This window comes from Rattus rattus, chromosome 16 (genome assembly GCF_011064425.1).
Source record: "Rattus rattus isolate New Zealand chromosome 16, Rrattus_CSIRO_v1, whole genome shotgun sequence".
Classification (NCBI taxonomy): domain Eukaryota; kingdom Metazoa; phylum Chordata; class Mammalia; order Rodentia; family Muridae; genus Rattus; species Rattus rattus.
The window spans coordinates 17,863,761-17,887,810 of record NC_046169.1 but is presented as its reverse complement, the minus strand read 5'-3'; the positions used below and the strand labels follow the sequence as shown (position 1 = coordinate 17,887,810).

General features: G+C 51.8%; 3 protein-coding genes across 3 annotated transcripts; 1 reads left to right on the top strand and 2 right to left on the bottom strand.

Moving 5' to 3' along the window:
* Positions 1 to 7: 7 nt before the first annotated feature.
* LOC116885909 (leucine-rich repeat and WD repeat-containing protein 1-like) lies at positions 8 to 10,190 on the bottom strand (the record flags this gene model as incomplete). Its single annotated transcript, XM_032887225.1, has 12 exons — positions 8 to 262; positions 359 to 471; positions 560 to 715; positions 845 to 936; positions 6,888 to 7,028; positions 7,119 to 7,191; positions 7,669 to 7,876; positions 8,131 to 8,240; positions 8,880 to 8,994; positions 9,075 to 9,194; positions 9,607 to 9,711; positions 9,984 to 10,190. Coding segments are annotated over 12 exons (1,581 nt in total), but the record flags the coding sequence as incomplete, so codon positions are not given.
* On the bottom strand, positions 10,111 to 12,933 carry LOC116885503 (leucine-rich repeat and WD repeat-containing protein 1-like). The gene is made up of 3 exons (XM_032886795.1): positions 12,726 to 12,933; positions 11,179 to 11,413; positions 10,111 to 10,754 (listed from the first exon to the last, which is right to left on the bottom strand). The coding sequence occupies exons 1-3, from the start codon at positions 12,803 to 12,805 to the stop codon at positions 10,314 to 10,316; spliced, it is 756 nt and encodes a 251-aa protein (XP_032742686.1). The 5' UTR covers positions 12,806 to 12,933; the 3' UTR covers positions 10,111 to 10,313.
* Positions 12,934 to 12,982: 49 nt separating this feature from the next.
* Positions 12,983 to 20,022, top strand: Alkbh4 (alkB homolog 4, lysine demethylase). The gene is made up of 3 exons (XM_032887069.1): positions 12,983 to 13,153; positions 17,515 to 17,712; positions 18,577 to 20,022. The coding sequence occupies exons 1-3, from the start codon at positions 13,034 to 13,036 to the stop codon at positions 19,162 to 19,164; spliced, it is 906 nt and encodes a 301-aa protein (XP_032742960.1). The 5' UTR covers positions 12,983 to 13,033; the 3' UTR covers positions 19,165 to 20,022.
* Positions 20,023 to 24,050: the final 4,028 nt, after the last annotated feature.

Sequence of the window (24,050 nt, the reverse complement as noted above, 5' to 3'; positions counted from 1 at the left end):
GCCCGTATGACTGCACTCACTTCCGACAGTAGAATTTAATACAAAATACTCACTGGTACAAACCCCTCTAGCACTAGGCCCAAGCTAATAAGCCATGTCCTGACACACTGCCTTGGGCGGGCTAGCATGTCTTCCAGATGGACACGATGTTGGAGTCCGTCAGAGCAGTGAGGTAGGTGAAGGCGGCATTGGCCACGACTGTGTTTACCATGGTCTTGGTCACTGGTTGGCCCAATGCTACTGGCTGAGGCCACTTCAGGATCTTAGGAGGGAAAAAGAAAATGCTAGGCTCCTGCCTATCCCACAGCAGCCCCAAGGGGTAACCAGGGTCTGCAGGGAGCCAACATCACAGCAGTACCTGTGTTGGGGGCTGCAGAGTTGTTTCAAGTGGAGGTGGCTGCTTCAGTAGGTGTTCAACATCGTAGATCCACACACTGCCTTCCTCGTCTCCACACAGCACGAGGTTTTTGTCTGCCAGGACGAGCGGGAGCCTGAGATGGGGCCAGGCGAGGGCAGGGGCGGGGGCAGGAAGGGCGTGTAACGGGGTGGGCAGGCTCACCAGGACAGGTGCTCAGTGAGAAGTAGGCCAGGCTGGTGGGTGACCACTGCAGCTGGGCCAGGATGACCACAGGCAACACGGACTGGCTGCCCCGGCTTGCCCAGGTCTGGCTCCAGCTCCACAGGTAGATGGTGCCCTGTCCACTCCCTTTGGAGGCTGCAGGGAGAGGGGACATGAGCCCAGGCTGACTGTGTGTCCAAGCTGGCTGTCAGTATAACCTTAACAGGCGCCTCAGTACCCTCAGAGCTGGGCCCCATCCCAGGGGTCCCAGCTCCGTTCACTCACCCACCACATCTTCGTTCACAAATGCCAGCCCATCCACTCTTTGTCCCGACACCTCGGAGTCCCCAGAGAAGACGAAATTCACCTCACACACCCTGTAGAAGACACTATCCTTACCCAGGCGCCAATAGCCACCACCTCCCCCAAGAAGCTGTGGTCCTGCTTGAGGCTTGGTTTTTGGCCCGGGGAGCTTTAGCTTTGTCTTAAAGGGAGTCACAGGGATGGGAACATAGGGTCAGCAGGGGCTGGACATCCAGGGCTGTAGGCCAGGAAGTGCTTTCAGTGCCCCTCCCCCCAGACCAAGGACAGAAGAGCTGTGTGAAGGGCGGGGCTCACTGTATTGGTCATTCACTCTACTCAAGCTTCCCTACCACAGGTCCCTTCCTTCTGTAAACCTTCAAGACGCAAAAGTGGCCAGGCCTCACTGTACAAGAAAAAAAATCCCACCAATCCCCAACACCCAGGAAACACCCATCCCCAACCCTATATAAACCCTGTGTTCTGCCCAGTTCTCTGCTGCTTCTGGCCTCAGCAGAGGCAGCCACCCCCACCCCCTCGAGTTTCCCTCCCAGCTAATCTCTTGTGTAAGGTTTGTGGTGTGGTGTGAATAAGAGATTTGCTGGGAACACCAAGGAGATGGGCATAAAGCAGCTGTAGCTGAGCTCAGGAAAGAGTAGAGGAGAGGAAACTAACCATGGGGAGGGTAAAGTAATTTAATGGGTTAAATAAGTTACAAGCTAGTTGGGGAATGAGCCAAAGCTTGAGGCCTAGCCATTTATTAAAGTCTCAGAGTTGTCCTTCCAGGAGGAGAGGTAGAAAAAGGAAAATAATTGTTTTTTACAGACACAAAAAACAAGAATACGTGACAGCAGCTCAGGCCTCAGCCAGCCAAAGCAAAAGCCTAGGCTCCCAGGCTCTCTGGCCCCCATAGCCCGAGAACCTCCATGACCCTGCTTCACATGTGATCAGGACGGTCTCTGGGCCCAGGCCTGTCTGAACCCTCATAAACCACCTGGACCATGTCCAAGGTGCCATCAAGAAAAGGTCACTGGGGGGGGTTGGGATTTAGCTCAGTGGTAGAGCACTTGCCTAGCAAGCGCAAAAGCCCTGGGTTCGGTCCCCAGCTCAAAAAAAAAAAAAAAAAAAAAAAAAAGGTCACTGGGGTTTTTACTGCCCCATGTCCCTCATGGCATGAGGACATCAAGCCCAGACCACCCTTCAGCTGACCTCCTTGATCTGGCTATGGATGACTGAAGGGCCCCGAGCTCTCCTGTCCTGACCACCACCATCTTTGACAGGGAGCCTTAGGGGGTCATCATGGTATCAGAGTGATGACCACTCTCCTTCCTTCTGGACACCAAGTTACTTGAATTCTGTCCTTCTTAGGGATAGCTGGCTACACTCTTGGACTCCGTTTTGCTCTCTTCTTGACTGCCCCCTACATAAGGCAGCCCTTGGACCCTCACATGAACCCTTGGGGTACCCACTACCAAGCCATTTCGTAGCTCTAACAGGCCTTCCTCCAGGATCCTGCCCTACATTGTCTGGACTTAACCTGCACCTTTCTCTGTTACTGAAAAGGAGAGAGATGCCCTCAGGGTCCTGGGTCACCAGCTTGGACTTTCCTTTGCACTCACAGCATCCTGATCAAAAAATTAGACCATGCTACCCAAGGATGGGCACCTTGTCTGCGAAGCTCCGGCCGCAGCTGAACAACTTGTATGTGAATCAAAGAGGTTAACCTTTGGGTCACCTATCACTGTCTTCTCTCCCCACCACCTGCCCCAGCTCCAGACATACAAGGCTCTCCAAACACTACCCCTCCCGAGTTCTCTCTCTTCTCTCTTCACGTAGCACTGGTAGAGGACGCAACACTTGCCTTTCAGCCATGCCCACCTCTTATCATATCAGATCTTCTCCCCTGCCCAATCTCGAAATTCTCCCCATCTCATTCTGGCATTGAGACCCTCAAGAATGACTGCTTTACCCTATTCACATAGCACCACAGGCTACCTATACATGGCACACAGATGGCAAGTTGCTTCCTGCACAAAGAGGTAGGAGAAGCAAGATACGTTGTTTCAGACAGCACAGTGGCTGAGCACAGGCCTTCCTGCATGAACCACAGACCACCAGCTGAGTTAACGCTCTTACACCTTCTGACTAGCAAAGGGCAATCCCTAAGCCTTTATACAGACTCAAGGATGCTTCTCACATCCTCTTGTCACATCCTCACATCCTCTTGTCACATGCAGCTATTTGGAAGGGGCACAGACTGCTACAGCTAAAGGAGAGATCATAACCAATTCAGACCAGAGGCCTCCCATCTTCCCACGGCCATAGGACCTGTCCACTGCCAATTACACCAAGAGCACAATTCTGATGTCCCCAAGGGAAATAACTGAGTTGGGAAGGCGGCGGCCCCCGGAAGCCCCAGTCCTTGTACATGGCCAGAGGGCACTCACTCTACAGCCCACATCTCACCTCATAGCCAAGCTTTGTCTCACTCCCCAACACTCACTCATAGTCTACCTCGGAGGATCTAAAAACTATAGTTTTCTAAAAACTATAACTCTTTCTTGTAAAATCTGCCAAACTCAGAACCTCACCTCTGGACTTCAGGGTTTTCCTTTCCCCACACATCAAGCCAGAGAGTCCCTGCTTGGGTCAGACTAGCAACCTGACCTCACCCACATGCCCACGGTTAGACGTTTCAGATGCATTTTGGACCTGGAGGACACATTCTCAGGATGGGGAGAGGATTCCCCACAGCTAATAAAAGATTACAGTTTCTGGTCTCCCTTTCTGGGAGATCATGCCTCATTTCAGAACTCCAACCTCCCTTTAGATATGGTCCTAAAATTACTTCTCAAACTTTTAGCTAAAGCCTTTAACATCCTGTGGCATTTCCGTATCCCCAGTCATCCCCAGTCTTCAGGCAATGAAACAATCACTCTCTCAAAAACATTCTTATCAAACTCTCCCAAAAGCTTCATACAGATTGGTCTCTCAAGAATCCTTGCCAATCCGTCACTGGATTTGTAGCATCGGCATGATAACAGAATGGTCCAAGTCATCCCCTTTCTTGCACTCCTGGGCATAATTGTTGGCATCGCCACTGGAGCGGCAGGGCTGACTCCCTCCCGGCTATTTACCACAGACTTTCCTCTCAGTTCATCCAGGATCTCCAGCTGGTGGCTCAGACCATCCTTATCCTCCAGGGTTCAAACAGACTCACAGGCTACCATAATGTTACAAAGTCAGTGAGGATTATTAGATTTACAAACGGCAGGGAGAGGTGGGTGGTCTTTGTCTCTTCCTCAGGGAGGAATCTTGTTTCTATGCCAAGAGTCAAGTACTGACAACTTGAGACAATATCCAAAAATATCAGAAACAGCTTGATGCCTCTGGGCCAAGAGTTCACTGACAGACCAGTATGGAACCCTTCCTAACCCCTCTTCCTTTTCTTTTTTCTTTTTTTTTTCTCTCTCTTTTTTTTTTTTTTTTGAGCTGGGGACCGAACCCAGGGCCTTAAACACTAGCAAGCGCTCTACCACTGAGCTAAATCCCCAACCCCTTCCTTCCTTTTCTTAATCCTACTAATTGCACCCTGCCTTATAAACTTTCTTCAACAACAGATACGAAAGATTTCTAACCAGACTTTTCTTTTTCCTTTTTTGTTTTTAAAGGTTTATTTATTCATTATATATAAGTACACCTTAGCTGTCTTCAAACACACCAGAAGAGGGCATTAGATCTCATTACAGATGGTTGTGAGCCACCATGTGGTTGCTGGGATTTGAACTCAGGACCTCAGGAAGAGCAGTCGGTGCTCTTAACCACTGAGCCATCTCTCCAGCCCCTAACCAGACTTTTCATTAGCTGCTATTGCAGGATTATTGGCCTCAAGCTACTGAGCCAGAGGTCTGCAACAGATTAACCCTGGTGTGAAGACCAAACTTTTTCCAATGACCTCGGTGTCCCTAATCATCAGGATGTAGTCTAACGAACCCCTACTCCCACCCGTTTATCAATAGTAAATTAAAAAAAGGGGGGAGGGCGATGTTGACTATTCAGGCCTTTCTCTGCTGTGGACTCCTTTTGTATACTTTGAAAACTTTGACAGCCTTCAAGTCAGGAAAGAGGCCAGATCTACCCCCCCACCCCCCACCCCCGCCAACTGAGGAGGTCTCCCCAAACTGAGGAGGTCCAGGCCCTGTCCCCGGATTTCCAAAGGTTTTAATGATCAGGCTACATGATCCCTCCAACCCCAGGCCTCCTGGGAAAGCTCCTCCTGTGGCCCGATGTCCCTCCCCCTGCACCCTGCACCCCCCACCCCCCGAACCCCATACAAAACCCGTGCTCTGCCCAGTTCTCTGTGCTTCTGGCCACCCTTCTAGGGTTTTCCTCTCCCATTAAATCTCCTTTGTGAAGAAGCCACAGCCAGGATTCCTTGCCCAACAGTGGTAACGCTTTCCCATGAGCAGAGCTCTTGCTGGGGAAACCTCCCCCTGCAGAGCACAACTGTTACAGGTTTGCTGAGGAAACCAGCTGCAGCCTGAGCACAGCTGTTACACGTGCACCAAGGAAACTCTTCCAGCAGCTGGAGCAGAGCTTCTGCAGGGGAGGCCTTTCCCTTCTAAGCTGCACACTTAAAACTGGCGAGAGCGCTGTGCGAGCTTGGTGCTCTGAGTCTGACCTCCAGAACCCACATAAAGGTGGAAAGAGAATCAGCTCCAGGAAGTCCTCTAACCTCCACCTGTACATACATCACCCCCCCCCATACACACACGTCAAACAAAACCAAAACCTGTCTACACAGTGAGGTCCAGGCCAGCCAGGGCTACACAATGAGTCCTTGGCTCAAAAAAGCTGGGTGTAGCCCCATCTGGGAAGACATGGGCCTGCCACTACAGAGGCATCCTGGCCATCTGCCCAGAGGACCGACATGGGCTAGGGCATATCCGAGAGGTCGGAGCAGGTGAGACCACAAGGCATGGAGAGTGCATGGGATCTGGAGAGGGGAGGTAGCCAGAACAAAACAAAACAAAACAAAACAAACCCCAAACCCCAGGGACAATGGGCGAGGAGGGAAACCTATGTCCACCAAGCGGCTGGATGGCCACGCCTGCCCTACTGCTACTGACCCCCTAGAAGCAATTATTCCTGTTGGCATCCTGGAATCCTTTTGGGGCTGTTCCTTATGCTGAGAACCCTACTGACACAAGGTACGCAGGAGTACTTGGTAAGACACGCTAGGGAATGGTGAGATGGCTCAGAAGGTAAGGGTGCTTGCTGCCAAGATTGACGACCAGAGTTCAATCCCTGGGACCCACATAGCACAGTTCGGAGGGGAGAGCCAACACCTGCATGTTGTCCTCTGAGCTCCGCATGCATGCTATGGCATGAGTGCCCTGCTACACAAACCAGTGTAACAAACTTCACTTTGCAGAATGGAATTTGAACCTCACACTGCTGTGTGAGATTGGTCTCAGAGAAAGCATACTAATGAGGATAGACTGAGGGCAGTGGGTGTCCCTGGATGTTTCTGTTCTTCCTAATGTAGCCATATTGAATGCAATTTGCTAAATGAGTGCTGGGTAGGAGGCAGAGGTAGGTGGATCTGAGTTCGAGGCCACTGCACCTGGTTTATGCAGCTCTGGGAGCTTCGTGCATGGCTCAGCCCTCTACAGACTGAGCTATAGCCCTCATATTTAATGTTAAGCCCCCAAGCCCCCACCCCATGGGCCGGACCCCCATGCTGAGCTGCCTGAGGACTTTCCACATGGACAGATGAGCCACTAAAGTTTGTCACCAAAGTTTCTCCCTGGGTACATTCTGTCTCCACAACCCTCACTGAGCCCTGGGATGGTCATCATTTGCCCCTTCCTCACAGACATGGCCATCATGCAGGGTGGTGAGAACAGCCCCCTGAACTCAGCTTCTGGGGCAGCCCATGGCGCAGCACTGTGGTGCCGAGTGTCCACGTGCACACAGCCCGGCCAGCTTTGGGGCCCAGCTTTGCAGGCACCCCCTGCATCCTTACCTTTGCTTCTGGGGCTGGTCTAGCCGCACATCCCAGCAGCCGCAGCCTCCCTCGCAGCCAGCCAGCAGGAAGCTGTCCGGGCAGGTGGCAACAGGACAGAGGCGCAAAGGGACGGAACTGCAGCTGAGCGTGAGGAGCTGGCTGCCAACGTGAGAGGAAAGCCGTGAGTCATGGGCCATGACCTTCACCCCCCGGCAGTGTTCCCCTCTGCAGCCCAGTCCACGGCCTCACCTAGCCTGGAACTTGTAGTCGTGGTTGGGCACCCCAATGTCCCAGAGGATGATCCGTTTGTCATAGGAGGCAGCTGGGGAGGGGGTGGAGGAGAGAGGCAGCCCTGAGGAAATGCCATCTCCTCTTGCGGATTGTGACTGTGGGTCCCGCAACCATCTTATCAGAGGCAGAGGCGGCAGACTGTGGCTAGGATAAGAACTCATGGGCCCACAATCCCCATAGTCCTGCCTGAGCCTCGTGGCATAGCTTCATAGCCATCTCGACAGCACATCTGTCACCTCTGTTGGGCTCACCATACCCACGGGGCAGGGTTAAATCCCCTGGTCCTAGGCAGAGACACAGAGGAGCCCAAGTTGCTAGGAAACTCCGAGGCCACTAGCATGCTAGAAATAAAGCTAGAATGGAGATCCTGATTGGCCAAGAAGCTACCTCACATCTGAGTAGTGCATCCTGGGCCCGACATCCGAGTCCTTCCACCTCAGAAGGGACCCTAAGGCCACCAGGCAGAAAAGACTATAGTGCTGGGAGGGCCCAGAGCTGAGGGTCTTACTGAAGAGGTGAGTCTCATGGGTGGGGCTGAAGCAGAGGGTGGCGATGGCCTTCTTATGGGCCCTGATGACGCTGCAGCAGAAGCCCGCGCGCACATGGAGCAGCCGCACCATGCCCCGAAGGCCTGCAGCTGCCAGCACATTCCAGCGCTTCTTGTGGCCTGCCTGGGTGGCCACCGTCAGGGCTGTCCAGGCCACTGAGAAGAACTCCTGAGGAGGGTGGAAGGAAGAAAATGGTCACGAGCAGAGAACGGGAAGCAACCTGCAGGGAGGGCTGGTCTGGGGCAGCGGGCACTCAACAAAGAAAAGCTCCCAGGAGGGCTGAGCGCTGTGGGAGCCCCGAGTGAGGAGCTGGGGTACCTGAGACTCTGGGTTCCATCCCCACCAAAACAAAGTCAGAGGAAACACGCAGCCCAACAAGGACCTCCGGCCTCTTCAGGGAGGGAACCCTGGCACCCACTCACCTCGCCCGGAACCTTGTATTTATGGAGCACGAGGCCTGTCTGGCAGTCTATCACGCAAACAGCTTCTCCGCCACATGTGGCCACGGTCTGGGACGTGGCCCCCGAGTGTCCTGTTTTATGGGATCAGCCATATAAACATCTTTTTTTTATAAAGCTCCTCTCTACTGTCCTCCTTTCTGGCCTCCTTGCCTCTCAACCATTATTATGATTATGATTATTAAATTTCTTGTGTGGCACAGGGAATAGAAGCCAGGGCCTCACACATGATAGGCAAGGCTTCTACCACTATACTAAATCCACAGCCTTCTTTTTAACCGTAAAAAAACAATAGTGGGGTTGGGGATTTAGCTCAGTGGTAGAGCGCTTGCTAGGCCCTGGGTTCGGTCCTCAGCTCCAAAAAAAAAAAAAAAAAAAAAACAACAAAACAAAACAATAGTAATTATGTGGTTATGTACCTGTGTCATGATGGGGGATGTGTGCGCATATCAGCGCAGACGCCATAAAGGCTGGCAGAGGGCATCGAATACCCTGGAGGTGGCATTACTAGAAGTTGTGCACTGCCCATGGCAGATGCTAGGAACCAACCTTTTCCGTCCTTTACAAGAGCAGCAAGCACTCTGGCCCAGGCAGCCTTCCCCAGCCCTTTCTATCTTGAGGTTATCTCACTGAATTTCCCAGGTATCCTTTCATTCCTGCTGAGCACTACCCTGTGACCCAAACCTCCCACCGCCCACTGGCCCAGCACGCACCCTCCTCCCGGGCTGGCTCAAAGGCACAGGCCCACAGCTGGGTCTCCAGGTCCTTAGGGCTGTTGTTTCTGCTGTGGCACTGCAGGAAGTGCAGGGGCTCCAGGTGTAGGGCGGCCTGTGGGGGCAGAGGTGGTCACGGTTGGCCCCTGGCCTGCTCCCTCTGCCACGCTTCCCCCTGCCACCTGGAGAGCTTACCTGGCCTCCAGCAGCATCCATAGGACTGTCCTCAGTCTGGGCTGGTGGGGAGGCCCGCACTCGCTTGGTGGGAGGAAGGCTGATTTCGTCATTATCTGGACATTTTGTTACCTTTCTGGCCTGTGGAAGGAAGTGTTCTCCAAGGGTCTAAAGGTTAAAAGGCTGAGTCACCGGCCTATGGGGCTACTGTGGAGTACAGTGGAGGTGAAGGGACTTAGGCATCCCTTTGAGGGGGACACTGTAACACTGGTTTCCCTCTTTCTCTCTTTGGTTCTTGGCTGCCACAAGATTCACAGCCCATCCCCATAAGAGCCCACAAGATGTGCAGACTTAGAACCAAGGAACTATGGACTGAAACCGTAAACCCGAACCAACCTTTCTTCCTTGTAACCTTGTAAACCTCAGGTCTTTTGTCACAGCAAGGGAAGGCTGACTGTCATACGTGGGCATCACCTGAGTTTACATAGGGGACCTTCTGTGTTCTAGCACAGCAGACCAGGGCCCTCACAGCCATGTGGATGGAAACACTCACCCTGAGCTTGGAGCCAACTGCTGCCTGGGGATGTTCCACTGATGCATTAGCTTCATGGGCCTGGGCCCCACCTGAGGCCACCAGTTCCTCAGCGATCATCCGCACCTGGGTGAGGCCAGGCCACCAGCAGGCTGAGCACGGTCTCAGGTGCCCTTCCCCTTCCCAAATACCTCGTCAACAGGGAGCGTGTGCCTCTCGAGGTAGGAAATGGCCTCCTTGGGCACAAGGACTACCATCTCTGACATAGCCAACCCCCACAGTGCCCCAATCCTTCACAACCAGGGACTCTCCAGGACAACTGAGGGTCAGGCACACCAAACCCCCAGCACAATGCCTCCCCGCCCCCACCCCAGCCCTACCCCACCTCTATGTCATACCCGCCACTGCGTGAACTCGAAGAGAGACTCGGGCCCGTAACGCACATCCCTGACTGCGGACCTCATGAAGTCAGCCTGCACTTTGTCAGCTTCCTCCTCGGGGTTCACAGTGGCTATGAACTTCTGCCAGAGAGCTGTGACCTGCCGTAAGAGGGACCAGAAGAGGCCCAGTCCAGCCTGGATCTTCTGGCTACACGCAGTACCTCCACCCTATTTCCTCCTGACCACACAGTATAATGACTACGCCACCTTTTAGAAACTTCTGTGGGCAAGACCTCTTATTTTGCTACCAGCCTAAACTGAAGTCACGTGACTTGAAACCAGTTTGGTTCAACTGGGCCATGGTGGTGATGACAAACTTGGGAGACTGAGGCAGAGGAATCCTGGGACATCTGGGCTACATAAGCAAGACCCTGTGTCCAAAAAAAAACAGCTCACTGCAGAGTCTAGCCTCCCTGGTGTCCTGCTGTGCTTGCTGGAGACCTTGGAGACAGGGTCTCCAAACAGGAAGAAAAAAAAAACCAGACTCAACACTTCAGACTTGAGGCTGTCTGGGCCAGGATCTCTGTCACATACCTCCAAAAATCCACTTCTGTCCCCCTCAATACCCAACTGATATGACCAAGGACCCCACCTCCACCTCATCATCCTTACCCTGTTGGTCAGCTCCCGATCTAGGCTCTCCACCTGTGAGCAGGTGGAGGCCGTGTCCTTGCCATTGACCTTACGCAGCTTGGGCAGGAGAAAGGAGACTTTGAGGTTGTCACTGACCTAACAGAAGGGGAGAAGAGAAAGCCAGGAGAAATGACCAATGCCCTTAATCTCAACGTTCGGAAGTTTGATGCTGGTCTAGGTTACAAAGCAAGACTCTTTGCCTCAAACAAACAAAACAACAAAAACCCAAATGGGGTGGGCATGTTGCTCAGACTGCTTTGCCTAGCAAGCGCGAGGCCCCGAGTCTGATTCCTAGCATTGCATAAACCGTGCCTTGGTGGAACATGGTCAAAACTCAGGAGGTCAGAGGCAGGAGGATCAGGAGCTCCAGGCTACTCATGGATCCACAGTTAATTTGAAACCAGCTTGTGCTACATGAGACCCTGTCTCGAAACCAGATAAAAGAAAGAGTGAAGTCTGTGTCTGCCTCACAGAATCCTGGTCCTGAGCATCCTGCTGATAGAACCCTCCCTCCTCTCACCGTCAGGAAGGGGTTGCCTTCCAGACTGAGCTCCTCAAGTTCCGGGAACTGGTGCAAGGTGGTGACGTCCCCTAGCTGGTTGTTGGTACAGCGAAGGATGCGCAGATGGGACAGGCCTAGGTTAGCAGGCAACGTTTCCAGCAAGTTGTTAGAGAGGTCAAGTTCCTTCAGCTTCTTCAGGCGTCCCAGGAGATTGGGATCCAAGTGTTCTGAGAGCAGCTCCAGCCCTGACAGACTGGGATGAGAGCAGAGATCGAGAGAGCTCAGGGGGAGGGCCAGACCCTCCCACTGATCATCACCCCATCTGTCCCAGAGGAATTTCCACCAAGAAAGTTCTTGTGCAAGCATGGGCTTATTTATTTATTCTTTTTAGACTTGGCTATCCTGAACTATGTAGACTAGGCTGGCCTCAAAACGTTCATTGTGTAGTCCAGGAAAGCCTTGAACTTAGTGTCCTGCCTCTACCCACGTGCTAGAAGGACAGGCATGTGCTACCCCTTGGGAGCCGTTCAGGCTTTGGTAGGGATGGAACCCTTTGGACACTCAGGCTTTGTGCATGTCTAGTAAGCAATGTACCAACTGAACTGTGCTAACAATTCTAGCCTTCTCGCTTTCTAAATTACGTTTCTATTTACTATAGAGTGTCTGTGTATCTGTGTGTGTGTGTGTGTGTGTGTGAATGGGCACAGTCTAAAGTGTGAGTAAGTAGGTCAGGTTTCTTTTTTTTTCTTTTTTTCGGAGCTGGGGACCGAACCCAGGGCTCTACCACTGAGCTAAATCCCCAACCCCGTAGGGTCAGGTTTCCAGTGGGGTTCTCTCTTTCCACTGTCTGGGTCCAAGGGGCTGAACTCAGGCTTGGTGACAGGCACCTTTACCTGCTGGATCATTTCTGTGGCCCGCCTTCCCTCCCTTAAAGAATCCTTTATTGCTGGGCACGGTGGTACAAGCCTTTAATCCCAGCACTTAAGAGGCAGAGGCAGGGGAATCGCTGTGAGTTCGAGGCCAGCCTGGTCTTCAAAGCCAGTTTCAGGACAACCAGGGCTTTTACACAGACAAATCCTGTCTCGAAATTTTAAAAAGAAGAGGTTTTTTTTGTTGTTTTTTTTTTCCCCTTTTGAGACAGGGTCTCATACCACAGCCCAGGCTAGCTGCCAACGCATGACGTTAGTCTTGCGCCCGGCCGTCGAATACCAGATCACATAACGACTTTAGAACCCGAGGTTTCCAAGTTCCTTGATTGCTTTTACTCGGTCGGCTGGCCCCTTCCGAGCAGGATTCTTCAACAGCTCAACAATCTTTCCACTCTACGCAAGGCTAAAGGCGTTCGCTCCAGGTTCATTGGACGCCGGGATGTGGCTGCTAATCTCCCCCATCTCCGTTAGGCGCGAGATAGAGATTCGACTAGGGCCCGAACCCCAGATAACCCCAGAATAACCGGGACAGAAGGAGGGGAGAGAGGAGTCTGAGTCTTGCATTCCGCCCACTAAACCACCGGGGCGGGAAAGAACTCCACGCCTCCGATCCGCTTCAACCCGGTCTGCTCTTACTTCAGACTCTGAATCTTCCCCAGCCTGTCGGTCTTGGGTCGCCCACGTTGCAGGAGCAGCTGCGGCGTGAGAGGAGCCATGGGTGGTCGAGGGCTCAACCGAACCCACGCCTCCACGAAGTCTGGTCACTAAGGCCCGATGCTGGGGAGCCCAGGAGGTGGCGCACAACAAACCCTTTGAGAGTCCAGGGGACCGGAAGGAAGCAGAACGCCAGCCGTACGCCCTACCCCCTGCTTCTGCGTGCGAGGACTACAACTCCCAGAAGCCCCGGCGCCTTGCGCCTGCGCCCTAGCTGCTCCGAGGGTGCAATGGCGACGGTAGCGGCTGAAGTTTCTTATTTGCAGGAGTGCGGCTGTAAAGGTATCCGGACCTGTCTCATCTGCGAGAGACAACGCCAGAGGGACCCGCCCTGGCAGATCTCCCTTCAGGTACGAACTGGGAAAAGTCATATCCAGGAAATCTATTCATCTTAATGGGAAACTGAGGCCAAGGGATCAAAACCTCGCGGTCAAGGAGTTGGTTGAAGCGCTTATTATGTTCAATATTCACAAAACCCAAAAGGTGGAGGCTTCCCAAGTGTCATCAACTGATGGAGGTAAGGGCGGGGAAATGCTGGTGCACGACGAGATCCCTGCATTTGAAAGGCCGAGAAGCAGGAAAGTCAGAAGTTGAAGCCAACCTCAGCCACACAGCAGGTTTAAGAGTTGCCTTGGAAGTAGGGAAGCAGCCGTAACATATCACCTCTATGACTTTGCTGGGGGGCAGTAGCAAATAACTTGGAGTTAATACCTGGAAGTCTGGTTGTGGGAGAGCTTCCGGAGCACAAAAAAGTCCGCATGGAAATGGTAGGGATTGGCTGTTTGTATTGGAAATTCTGATGAAAGCCAGAGAAGAAAGACAGGCAGGGAGTGAGCGATTTAAGACAGCACAGACTTTGGTTTGGGGGAAATTTTTTTTCGGGGGAAAACAAACCTATAAGAATCAGCTTTACAGAGGTTGGGGATTTAGCTCAGTGGTAGAGCGCTTGCCTAGCAAGAGCAAAGCCCTAGCAAGGCCCTGGGTTCGGTCCCCAGCTCCGGGAAAAAAAAAAAAAAAAAAGAATCAGCTTTACAGCCGGGTAGTGGTGATGCATCCAGAGGCAGGCGGATCTCTGTGAGTTCCAGGCCTGCCTGATCTACATAGGGAGTTCCAGGAAAGCCGGTCTTGAAAAACAAAAACAAATCTGTCTTACAAGGTAGTAATAGGGTCAGGAGATGGGTAGGCCGGGAAGGATGTTAAAATGTTTCCCTTTTAGCCCTCTGTTGACCTTTGCTAACACCTTCCACCGAAATGGGCAATGAATGAATGAAAAGTAACCATTTGAATGGCTCTGGCAGCCCTGTAGCAAGTTGCTGGGGTGCATAGCCAGGGGAATGCTTGAGTAGAGGCCTGGGATAGGGGCTGTGGGTGACTGAGAGGTGACGCTTAAGAGATCAAAGGGGCCTGGTGCATTTGCTGCACAGGTAGGATGCACTCTGAAGGGTTTGAAAAAAAACTTTAAATTCAAGTTTTATATGGACGCATGGTGGGGGAAACTGGGAAGCCAGTCTCTTTGTTGGCACTAAAATGCCCAACATCTTGTGGAAAATGATGTGAGGTGCCTCACCAGTAGACTGGGCACATGATCTGGTATGTTCCTGGGTCTATATGCAAAAGAAAGTTTTTTGTTGTAGTTATTTTCTTTAGTTGGAGGCCCAAGAACCGCCCCCTACCCATATGCTAAGATTGCAAACATGTCACCACGTCTGGATCATAGCAGCATTCAGAGTGACCAAACACCCGAGTGTTTATTATATCAGCTGGTGAACTGGCCTGTGGGAGTGCAAAGATAGCCACACCCCAAGTGTAAAACCAGACTACACTGAATAAAAGCTTGTCTCAAAAGAACAAAGGAAAAACAGAGGCAAACGGTAAACTAATAAATGAATAAAAAAAAAAAATCTTGGCTATCCATACAGTATATACAACCTTAGAAAGGAAGGAAATTCTGGTGCGAGTTCCCATGGATTTACCTTGAAGACCTGATGCTGAAGGAAAGAAGCCAATCTTCCTGGAGATTGGCTGGAGGCATGGTCTGGAGGTAGAGCCCCTGCCTAGCATCGCCCAGTGTGGGGCTCTAGAGATGGATCCACAGTTTTGTTTTTGTTTTATTTTTTCGGAGCTGGGGACCGAACCCAGGGCCTTGCGTTTGCTAGGCAAGCGCTCTACCACTGAGCTAAATCCCCAGCCCCACAGTTACAAACTCTCTTGCAGGAGACCTAAGTCTGGCTCCCATCACCCAAGTCAGGTGCATCACACCTGCCAGTCCCAGAGGGAACTGGCGCCCTCTTCTGGTCTCACAGAGCACCTGCACTCATGTGATTTGCCGCACACAAAAACAAACGTAAAGATGTAATTAAAAAAAAAAAAAAAAAAAAAAAAAAACCACTATGTTCATCGTAGCCTTATTTATAATAGCCAGAAGCTGGAAAGAACCCAGATGCCCTTCAACAGAGGAATGGATACAGAAAATGTGGTACATCTACACAATGGAATATTACTCAGCTATCAAAAACAACGACTTTTATGAAATTTGTAGGCAAATGGTTGGAACTGGAAAATATCATCCTGAGTGAGCTAACCCAATCACAGAAAGACATACATGGTATGCACTCATTGATAAGTGGCTATTAGCCCAAATGCTTGAATTACCCTAGATGCCTAGAACAAATGAAACTCAAGACGGATGATCAAAATGTGAATGCTTCACTCCTTCTTTAAAAGGGGAACAAGAATACCCTTGGCAGGGAAGAGAGAGGCAAAGATTAAAACAGAGACTGAAGGAACACCCATTCAGAGCCTGCCCCACATGTGGCCCATACAGCCATCCAATTAGACAAGATGGATGATGCAAAGAAGTGCAGACCGACAGGAACCGGATGTAGATCGCTCCTGAGAGACACAGCCAGAATACAGCAAATACAGAGGCGAATGCCAGCAGCAAACCACTGAACTGAGAATAGGACCCCCGTTGAAGGAATCAGAGAAAGAACTGGAAGAGCTTGAAGGGGCTCGAGACCCCATATATACAACAATGCCAAGCAACCAGAGCTTCCAGGGACTAAGCCACTACCTAAAGACTACACATGGACTGACCCTGGACTCTGACCTCATAGGTAGCAATGAATATCCTAGTAAGAGCACCAGTGGAAGGGGAAGCCCTGGGTCCTGCTAAGACTGAACCCCAGTGAACTAGACTGTTGGGGGGGGCGGCAATTGGGGGGGGTTGGGAGGGGAACACCCATAAGGAAGGGAGGGGGAGGGGATGTTTGCCGGAAACCGGGAAAGGAATAACACTCGAAATGTATATAAGAAATACTCAAGTTAATAAAAAAAAAAAAAAATAAGGGCTGGAGAGATGGCTCAGCGGTTAAGAGCACCCGACTGCTCTTCCAGAGGTCATGAGTTCAATTCCCAGCAACCACATGGTGGCTCACAACCATCTGTAAAGAGATCTAATGCCCTCTTCTGGTGTATCTGAAGACAGCGACAGTGTACTTATATATAATAAATGAATAAATCTTTAAAAAAAAATAAATAAAAGAACTTGAAGAATGCCCTAGTGAGGGGCTCAGGATGGGCCTCGGTGGAACATGCTAGGCCCTGGGTTCCAGGGATCTCATATAAACCCAAGCTGGCCTTAAGCTCACTCTATAGTGAAAGATGACCATGAACTCTTGGTCATCCTGCCTCTACAGGATTACACCAGGATTACAGACCTCTACCACGAAACATGTTTTTTGCAGTGCTGGGGATGGAACCCACGGCTATACCATCTGAGCTATAGCCTCAGATTTATGAGGCTCTTAAAGAATTTATTTCACTTTATTTTATATACATTGGTGTTTTGCCTGCACGTCTATCTGTGTGAGGGTGTTGGGTCTCCTAGAACTGAAGTTACAGACAATCGTGAGCTCTCCCGGTCCTCTGGAAGAGCAGCCAGTGCTCTTACTCACTGAGCCACCTCTCCAGGCCCTAAGATGGCCTTTCTACTACTGTATCTCTCGATCTCAGAGGAGGCAGGGACAAGGCTGAGGAAGACACACATCTCTGGTTTCCAATAAGCATTGTCCCGCGGACCACAGCCTTAGGGTTAGCCCTACTTCTCAGACTCCTGGTGCAGGCTCCTGTCCTTGTATCCTCGTGCTCCTGAGGGGTCAGGTGATACCCACAGCCCCCAGGAAGTGCCCACATCCCCCAGCCTGGGGACAGTTCCTCAGAGAACAAGGACACAAATGAGAGAGTGAGAATTCCACACTTAGTTCAGAGGGCTGCAGGCCTGAGGCTGGGTCCAGTCTGCGTCACTCCTGGGACCCAAGACACCTCTTCAAGTTGCTTTAGTTCCAAGAAGAGAAGAATCCCAGAAACCAGAGGCTCTGGGGGTCCAGGGCACATGGCTACTGTGGGTCTTTGCTGGTTCCAGGGTGCTGCTGTTTGGAATATGTGTGTAGAGGTGCATGTGTGTAGGTGGAGGGCACAGGATAACCTCAGATGCCCACCTCGCTCTTTTAAGAGAGGTTCCCTCACTGGCCTGGAACTTTGCAAGAGTCCGGGCTAGGTTGCCTCCCCAGCTCTGGGATTACAGGCATCGGTGACTATACCTAGCTTATTACATTTGGGTTTTAGGGGATGGAACTCAGGTCTTTGTGCTTCTCGAAAGGAAAGCATGACACGAGCTTACCCACTCTAACCCACTCTCTGTCTCTTACAGAAAAAATGCTGTTTCCTCTACTGCCCGGACATAGGCTGGGCCGTGGGGGCCGAGGGCTCTGACTTTGAGGGCTGGGCGTTCCCCTTCCCGGGAGTGACACTCACACCAGACTTTGTGACCCCAGAGGAAGAAGCCGAGATGGTGCGTCTCATGGACTGCGACCCTTGGAAGCCTTCGCAGTCCGGGAGGAGGAAGCAGGTGCGGTGACCTGAGCTGGGCTGAGGGACAATCCCTTTGCTGGCAGCCCCTGGCTGTCTCCCGTAGCCACACCCTAGGGATGGTCACAGGGGGTGTGGACTTCCTCATCCATCAGGGCTGCCCCTGTCTCTATGCAGCCACCTCATTGGTGAAGGGATGCTAAGTTCTAGACAGGATCTCCATCCAGCATGGCTGCCAGAGGCCATGGGTACCACCCGTTTTCATTGCAACTCTCATCCCTCACTTCTATGTTGGGACTCCTGAGGGACCTGGTGCCCTCCTATTTCTCCCCTTCCTTGTTATCTCTCCCTCACCTTCCACAGTGTAGTCCGTTCCTATAGTAGTTTCAAAGGTAGCTTCACCCTTTGTTCCTGGCGTCATAGTGTTGGGTTAGAGTTCTGGCGACATCAGCCAGTTGGAGGGCCCTTCAAGCTTCACCCTATGCCGGGATGGCCCCAGATGCCCACTCTGCCACTTTGCCCCTGATCATCCGGACAGACAGAGCCATGGGTCTTCCATGGGGACCTTGTCTCTTTCTCTGCCCCACCTCATTCTCCACCTTCCCCTTCTTCCTCCAAGAAGTTCCAACCCCACCAGGGTCTCAGACCCCAAGCTGGTCTATGAAGGTGAATTCTAATCCTCCTGCCTCCACTTCTCGAATGCTAGGACTGTAGGCACTACTATGTTGGCATTTTTTTCCTTTCCCTTCAGGTCAGGGTCTCACCTTAGTCCAGCTGGCTTTGAACTCTGCAGTCCTCCTGCCTCAGCTTCCTGGGTCCTGGGATGACACCAGCACACCAGCCACGCCCAGTTTGTGGTTGACATGGCTGAGCCACCTCTCCTTCCTTCCTGTCTTCACTCCAGGACTATGGCCCCAAAGTCAATTTTCGGAAGCAGAAGCTGAAGATGGCGGGCTTCCAGGGTCTCCCCGGCTTTAGCCAGAAGGTAGTCCAGAGAATGGGCCTTTACCCGGGGCTGGAGGACTTCCAGCCTGTGGAACAGTGTAATCTGGACTACAGCCCCGAGCGGGGCTCCGCCATCGACCCCCACCTGGATGACTCCTGGCTGTGGGGCGAGCGCCTGGTGAGCCTCAACCTCCTGTCGGCCACCGTGGTGTCTATGTCCCGAGAGGCCCCCGGCAGCCTGCTGCTCTGCCCAGTCCCCTCTGTTGGACCGGATGCTTTTGAAGGCAACAACGTGGCCCCTAGCAGGTCCGTCCCCTGCCAAGAGGTGGAGGTGGCCATCTCAGTACCCCGCCGCTCCCTGCTGGTGCTCACAGGGGCCGCCCGGCACCAGTGGACGCACGCCATCCACCGCAGACACATCAAGGCCCGCCGTGTGTGCGCCACCTTCAGGGAGCTGGCCAGTGAGTTCCTGCCTGGAGGGAAGCAGCAAGAACTGGGCCAAGAACTGCTGTGGACTGCACTGTCCTTCCAAGGGAGACCCGTGTGAATGGCTTCCGTGACACAGGAGCTGTCGCCGGCTGACAGCTTGGCTCCAGCGTGACCGACCACTGGAGGGGCAAACACTGAGGACTCCCCACAACTCAGTAAACTCACAGGGTTTTTGAGACAAGCGCTCATATAGCCCAGGCTAGCCTCCAATTCTGTAGCTGAGGATGACCTTGACTTTTCTACCTCTACTTCCAAAAGCTCTGGAATTACAGACGTACACTGCCAGGCCTGGCTTTATTTTTGTTTTGTTTTGTTTCTCTTTCTGAGACAGGGTCTCTGGCCTGGACGGGTCTCAAACTCTGTATTCAGCCAAGGATGACTTTGAACTCCCGATCCTCCTGCCTCTACCTCTTAAATGCTGGGATTGCCAGCGCACCGTCATATTCAGCATTTTCGGTGCTGGGATGGCAGCGCGTGCCCTGCCTACTGAGCTGTACCCCTCCTGTTGGGGTTTTTTGAGTCAAGGTGTCAGGTGGACTAGACTGGCCTGGTACTCATTGTGTAGCCTGGCTTTAAACCCCTGATCCTCCTGCCTCAGCCTCCCAGTTGCTGAGATGACCGCGCACTGGTTAGGTTTTAGTAGGAGTCATCTGACCCCTGACGTTGTGACAGTCACACACCCTGCCTGGAACTGGTCTCCTGGGCGTGGACTGGCCTCTCCAGGTGACGCAGTATGTCACAGTGTGGAGGGATTCAGTCTTTTATCTGGGACAAGCATGATGGCTCAGTGACTAAAGGCATTTGCCACCAAGCCTAATGACCCGAGCTCAGTCTCTGGAATCCACATGATGAAAGGTGTGTCCCCTGATCTCCCATGTACGTTACCCCTCTGATAAAATCCATAATGAACGGAAAACTCTGGTCTCCTGTGAAATAATGATACTTCTCCTTTCCCATCTCTGTGTGAGGTAGTCGTATTGTAGACCAGGCTGTCCCTTAACTCATAAAGATCTCTTTACTTCTACTGCTGAGTAAGTGCTGGGATTAAAGCTATGAACCAATCCACTCTCTCTCTCTCTCTCTCTCTCTGCTCCTCTCTCTCTCTCTCTCTCTCTCTCTCTCTCTCTCTCTCTGAGATAAGCTTCCCATTTGTACTACAGGCTGGCCTCAAAATTGACCTGGCAGGTCCCCAGCATTGAGCTTAGTTTTTAAAATTACATTGTCTTCCTTATTTAGTTACTTAGTTATGGAAGCATGGAATAGCTCATGTATGGACAACAAGTGCAGGCCAAGGTGGATGGTGGAGTTGTGTGGCTGGCCTGCACGACAGCCCTGCATCCCAAGGCTTTGGAGCTATGCACTGCGCTGCCCCACCAGGAAAGGGTCACAGCCTTTTTTTTTTTTTTTTTTTTTTTTTTTTTTTTTTTTTTGGGGCTGGGGACCGAACCCAGGACCTTGCGCTTCCTAGGCAAGGGCTCTACCACTGAGCCAAATCCCCAACCCCCACAGCCTTTTCTAACTCACAGCTTTTTTTTTTTTTTTCTTTTGGAGCTGGGGACCGAACCCAGGGCCTTGCGCTTGTTAGGCAAGCGCTCTACCACTGAGCTAAATCCCCAACCCTGTCACAGCCTTTTCTTTCTTGTGACACCAGGTGTTGGGAGGCTTGTGCTTCTGTGTGTGCAGATTACATACTTATGTGGGTACACGTGCATTTGCTACATGCGTGCATCTGGGGCCAGACGTCAGCCGCTGCGGTTCATATGTATGTGGTATGCACAAGAAGGTCAGAGAACTGTTTGAGGGAGTCCAGTTCCTGCCTTCCTCACGGTGGTTCCTGGGGGTTGGACTCCATTAGCCTCGGCAGCAAAGACCTTTACGACTGAGCTATGTAGATAGCCTGTGAGCCTTGTTCAGGCGCCATGCATTTTGTAAGATGCAGTCTCCCAAGTACGCTGGGCTGGCTAGCACCAAGCTCAGGGTCCCGCCTGTTTGTTCATCTCCAGCCCTGGAATTTACCCCTGCCGCCATATCTAGCTGTGGGTTCAGGGATTCATGCTTTCAGGGTCAGCACTCATGTCTGAGAAAAACTGTAGTGACAACTTTGGAATTTTGGTTTCTGTAGAAAACACAGATATAAGAAAATATATATGTGTGTGTGTGTGTGTGTGTGTGTGTGTGTGTGTGTGTGTGTGTGTGTGTGTATTTAAATCCCAGATATGGGGTATGGGGATGCTTCAGACTGTCCACAGCAGCTGACTTCGATTTGGCTCATGCCCCAGCAGGGCTGTGATTTTGCCAGTGGCAGGTGGTTTCTGTGATTGTGTGACATTTGGAATTCTGGGAACTTTCCTGAGGTATGTCAATGCTAGGGCCCCAAGAGAGGTGGCTATTTGTCATGGTGTGTTAAGTAATTGTGTGCAAAGAAGAAACAAGAAATTAATGGGCTGGGGAGATGGCTCAGTGGTTAAAAGCACTGGCTGTTCTTCCAGAGGTCCTGAGTTCAAATCCCAGCAACCACATGATGGCTCACAACCATCTGTAATGGATCTGACGCCCTCTTCTGGTGTGCAATCAGAACACTATACATAGTAAATAAATAAATCTTGGAGGAGGAAGAAGAGGAGTGGGAGGAGGTGGCGGTGGTGGCAGTGGTCGTTAGATATCCTGATGGCAAAGATCAAACTTCCCCCAAGGAACTTAACACCCTATCAGCAAGAAGAAGTAAGGAATGGGTTGGGGATTTAGCTCAGTGGTAGAGTGCGCTCAAGCGCAAGGTCCTGGGTTCGGTCCCCAGCTCCGGAAAAAAAAGAAAAAAGAAAAAAAGAAAAAAAAATAAGAAGAAGTAAGGATACCATTGCCCCTTTTCTGACCCCTGACTTAAGTCAGGGATCTCTTTCCTTTCCTCTCTTCCCTTTCTTATCTAGTGTTAAGGAATTGGAAGGGTAGAGGAAAGAAGAAACCACAGAGTAGCTGAACACCAGCTACACTCCCCAGCCTCTGTTTTACTTTTATTTTTGAGATTATCATATTTTATTATATGTTTTGCGTTATGTATGTCAGAGCACCATGTGTGCAGTACTTACAGAGCCCACAAGAGGGCACTGGATCTCCTGGACCTAGAGTTACAGTTGTGAGGCTCCTTGTGGGTGCTTGGATTCAAACCTGGCCCCTCTAGAAGGTCAGCCAGTGCGCAGTGCTACAGAGCCATCGCCCCAGCCCCAACAGCTCTGTTTGTCCTGACCTCTCAGAAATACCTGAGAGTTAGAGACTGTCTAGGAAGTATGTACCAGGGTCTGAGTCACCAGCCAGGCCTGACAAGCCCTGGAAAGGCCCTGTGTGAGGCAGCTTGGTTCCCTACTGATTCAGTGAGTCTAGGGCCCATCAGAATAAATAGACTCCCAGACTACGATGAGTGCTGCCCCTGCATCCTTTTATATAGAGTATAATGAGGGGTCGGGGGCGTGGCTCAGTGGTAGAGCCCCGCCTAGAATCCCCCAGTGAGGGGCTGGGGGTGTGGCTCAGTGGTAGAGCCCCTGCCTAGAATCCCCCAGTGAGGGGCTGGGGGTGTGGCTCAGTGGTAGAGCCCCTGCCTAGAATCCCCCAGGGAGGGGCTGGGGGCGTGGCTCAGTGGTTAGAACACCCTCCCCCACTTTGGCCTCAGCCTATGCTGTTTCTACTGAGGTCTACATCTTAGGCTACATTTTCCTACCCCCTGAGCCATGTACACCCGACTCCAAGCAGCCTCTTGGCTGAAGTCCTAGAGCATGAGTGTGCTAGGGTTTCTAGTGCTGCGACAAAGCACCATGACCAAGAAGCAAGCCGGGGAGGAGAGGGTTTATTGGGCTCACACTTCCACATTGCTGTTCATCACCGAAGGAAGTCAGGACTGGAACTCATGCAGGGCAGGAACCTGGAGGCGGGAGTGCTGCTTACTGGCTTGCTCCCCATGGCTTGCTCAGCCTGCTTTCTTGTAGAACCCAGGTCCACGATGGTTTGGGCTGTTGCCCATTGGCCACTAATTGTGGGAGCGAAAGTATAGAAATTGTTCCTAGGAGGTGGCTCTGTCAGTAAAGTGACATGAGGACATGAATTGCCTCTTTATGCTGGCATATATTTGTCTTAGCACTGGGGAGGCAGAGACAGAAAGACCCCTGGGCTTCCCTGGCCATACAAACAGCCTAACTGGTGAATTTCCAGGCAAGTGAGACACCATGTCTCAACCCAAGTTGGTATCTGAAGAATGACACCTGAAGTTGATCTCTGGTCTGCACATCAGGTTCACATGCACACACACACACACACACACACACGCACACGCACACGCACATGCCCATACACACACATACACATATGCACGCATGCACACACTCCATGTGCACACATGCACACACACATGCACACACACGCACACATGCACTCATGCACCCCAAGAAGAAAATCTTTCCCAGGAGGGGCTTATACATCTGGGCAACTTTTCCAAAAGGAGTGTTTGGGGTGTCTTGTTTGTTGGTGGCCCCAGTGGATGGCCCAGACAGTAGCTATAGAGACCTAAGGGACCAACACCTCATAGGCTCCTCTTCTAGAAGCTTGTGAAATGTACCTGACCCTCTCCAGATGGGTTCTGGTGAGCTCAGCCACCCACATTAAGCCTGTCTTTCCCCCTCCCCTTCAGAAAGGAGGCCAGGAAGAGGCACAGCTGCCAAGGGGAAGGCTCTCCTGGGGTCCAGTTGACAGGAACCTCACTTGGGTCCCAGCAGCCTGCTTTCCATCCTGGAAGGGCCCTGTGGGGCAGTGACTAGCAGTAAAAGGCTTCAGATAGAGTCCCCATGCCAGGATTGGGGATCAGCAGTGTGGCAGGCACTAGGATGGACCCCCCCCTGGACCATGGTACACACTTCTCAAGAGCATAGAGGTTTTAAAAGCTGTATTAGTTTATTCAGCTCA

Coding starts and splice junctions, on each gene's coding strand:
- LOC116885503 (XM_032886795.1), bottom strand. CDS start 12,805: ATGGCTCCTCTCACGCCGCAGCTGCTCCTGCAACGTGGGCGACCCAAG. Junction 11,414..12,725: donor GGGAAGATTCAGAGTCTGAA/GTAAGAGCAGAC, acceptor CTCTCATCCCAG/TCTGTCAGGGCTGGAGCTGC. Junction 10,755..11,178: donor AAGGCAACCCCTTCCTGACG/GTGAGAGGAGGG, acceptor CCCTTCTGTTAG/GTCAGTGACAACCTCAAAGT.
- Alkbh4 (XM_032887069.1), top strand. CDS start 13,034: ATGGCGACGGTAGCGGCTGAAGTTTCTTATTTGCAGGAGTGCGGCTGT. Junction 13,154..17,514: donor CCTGGCAGATCTCCCTTCAG/GTACGAACTGGG, acceptor TGTCTCTTACAG/AAAAAATGCTGTTTCCTCTA. Junction 17,713..18,576: donor AGTCCGGGAGGAGGAAGCAG/GTGCGGTGACCT, acceptor TCTTCACTCCAG/GACTATGGCCCCAAAGTCAA.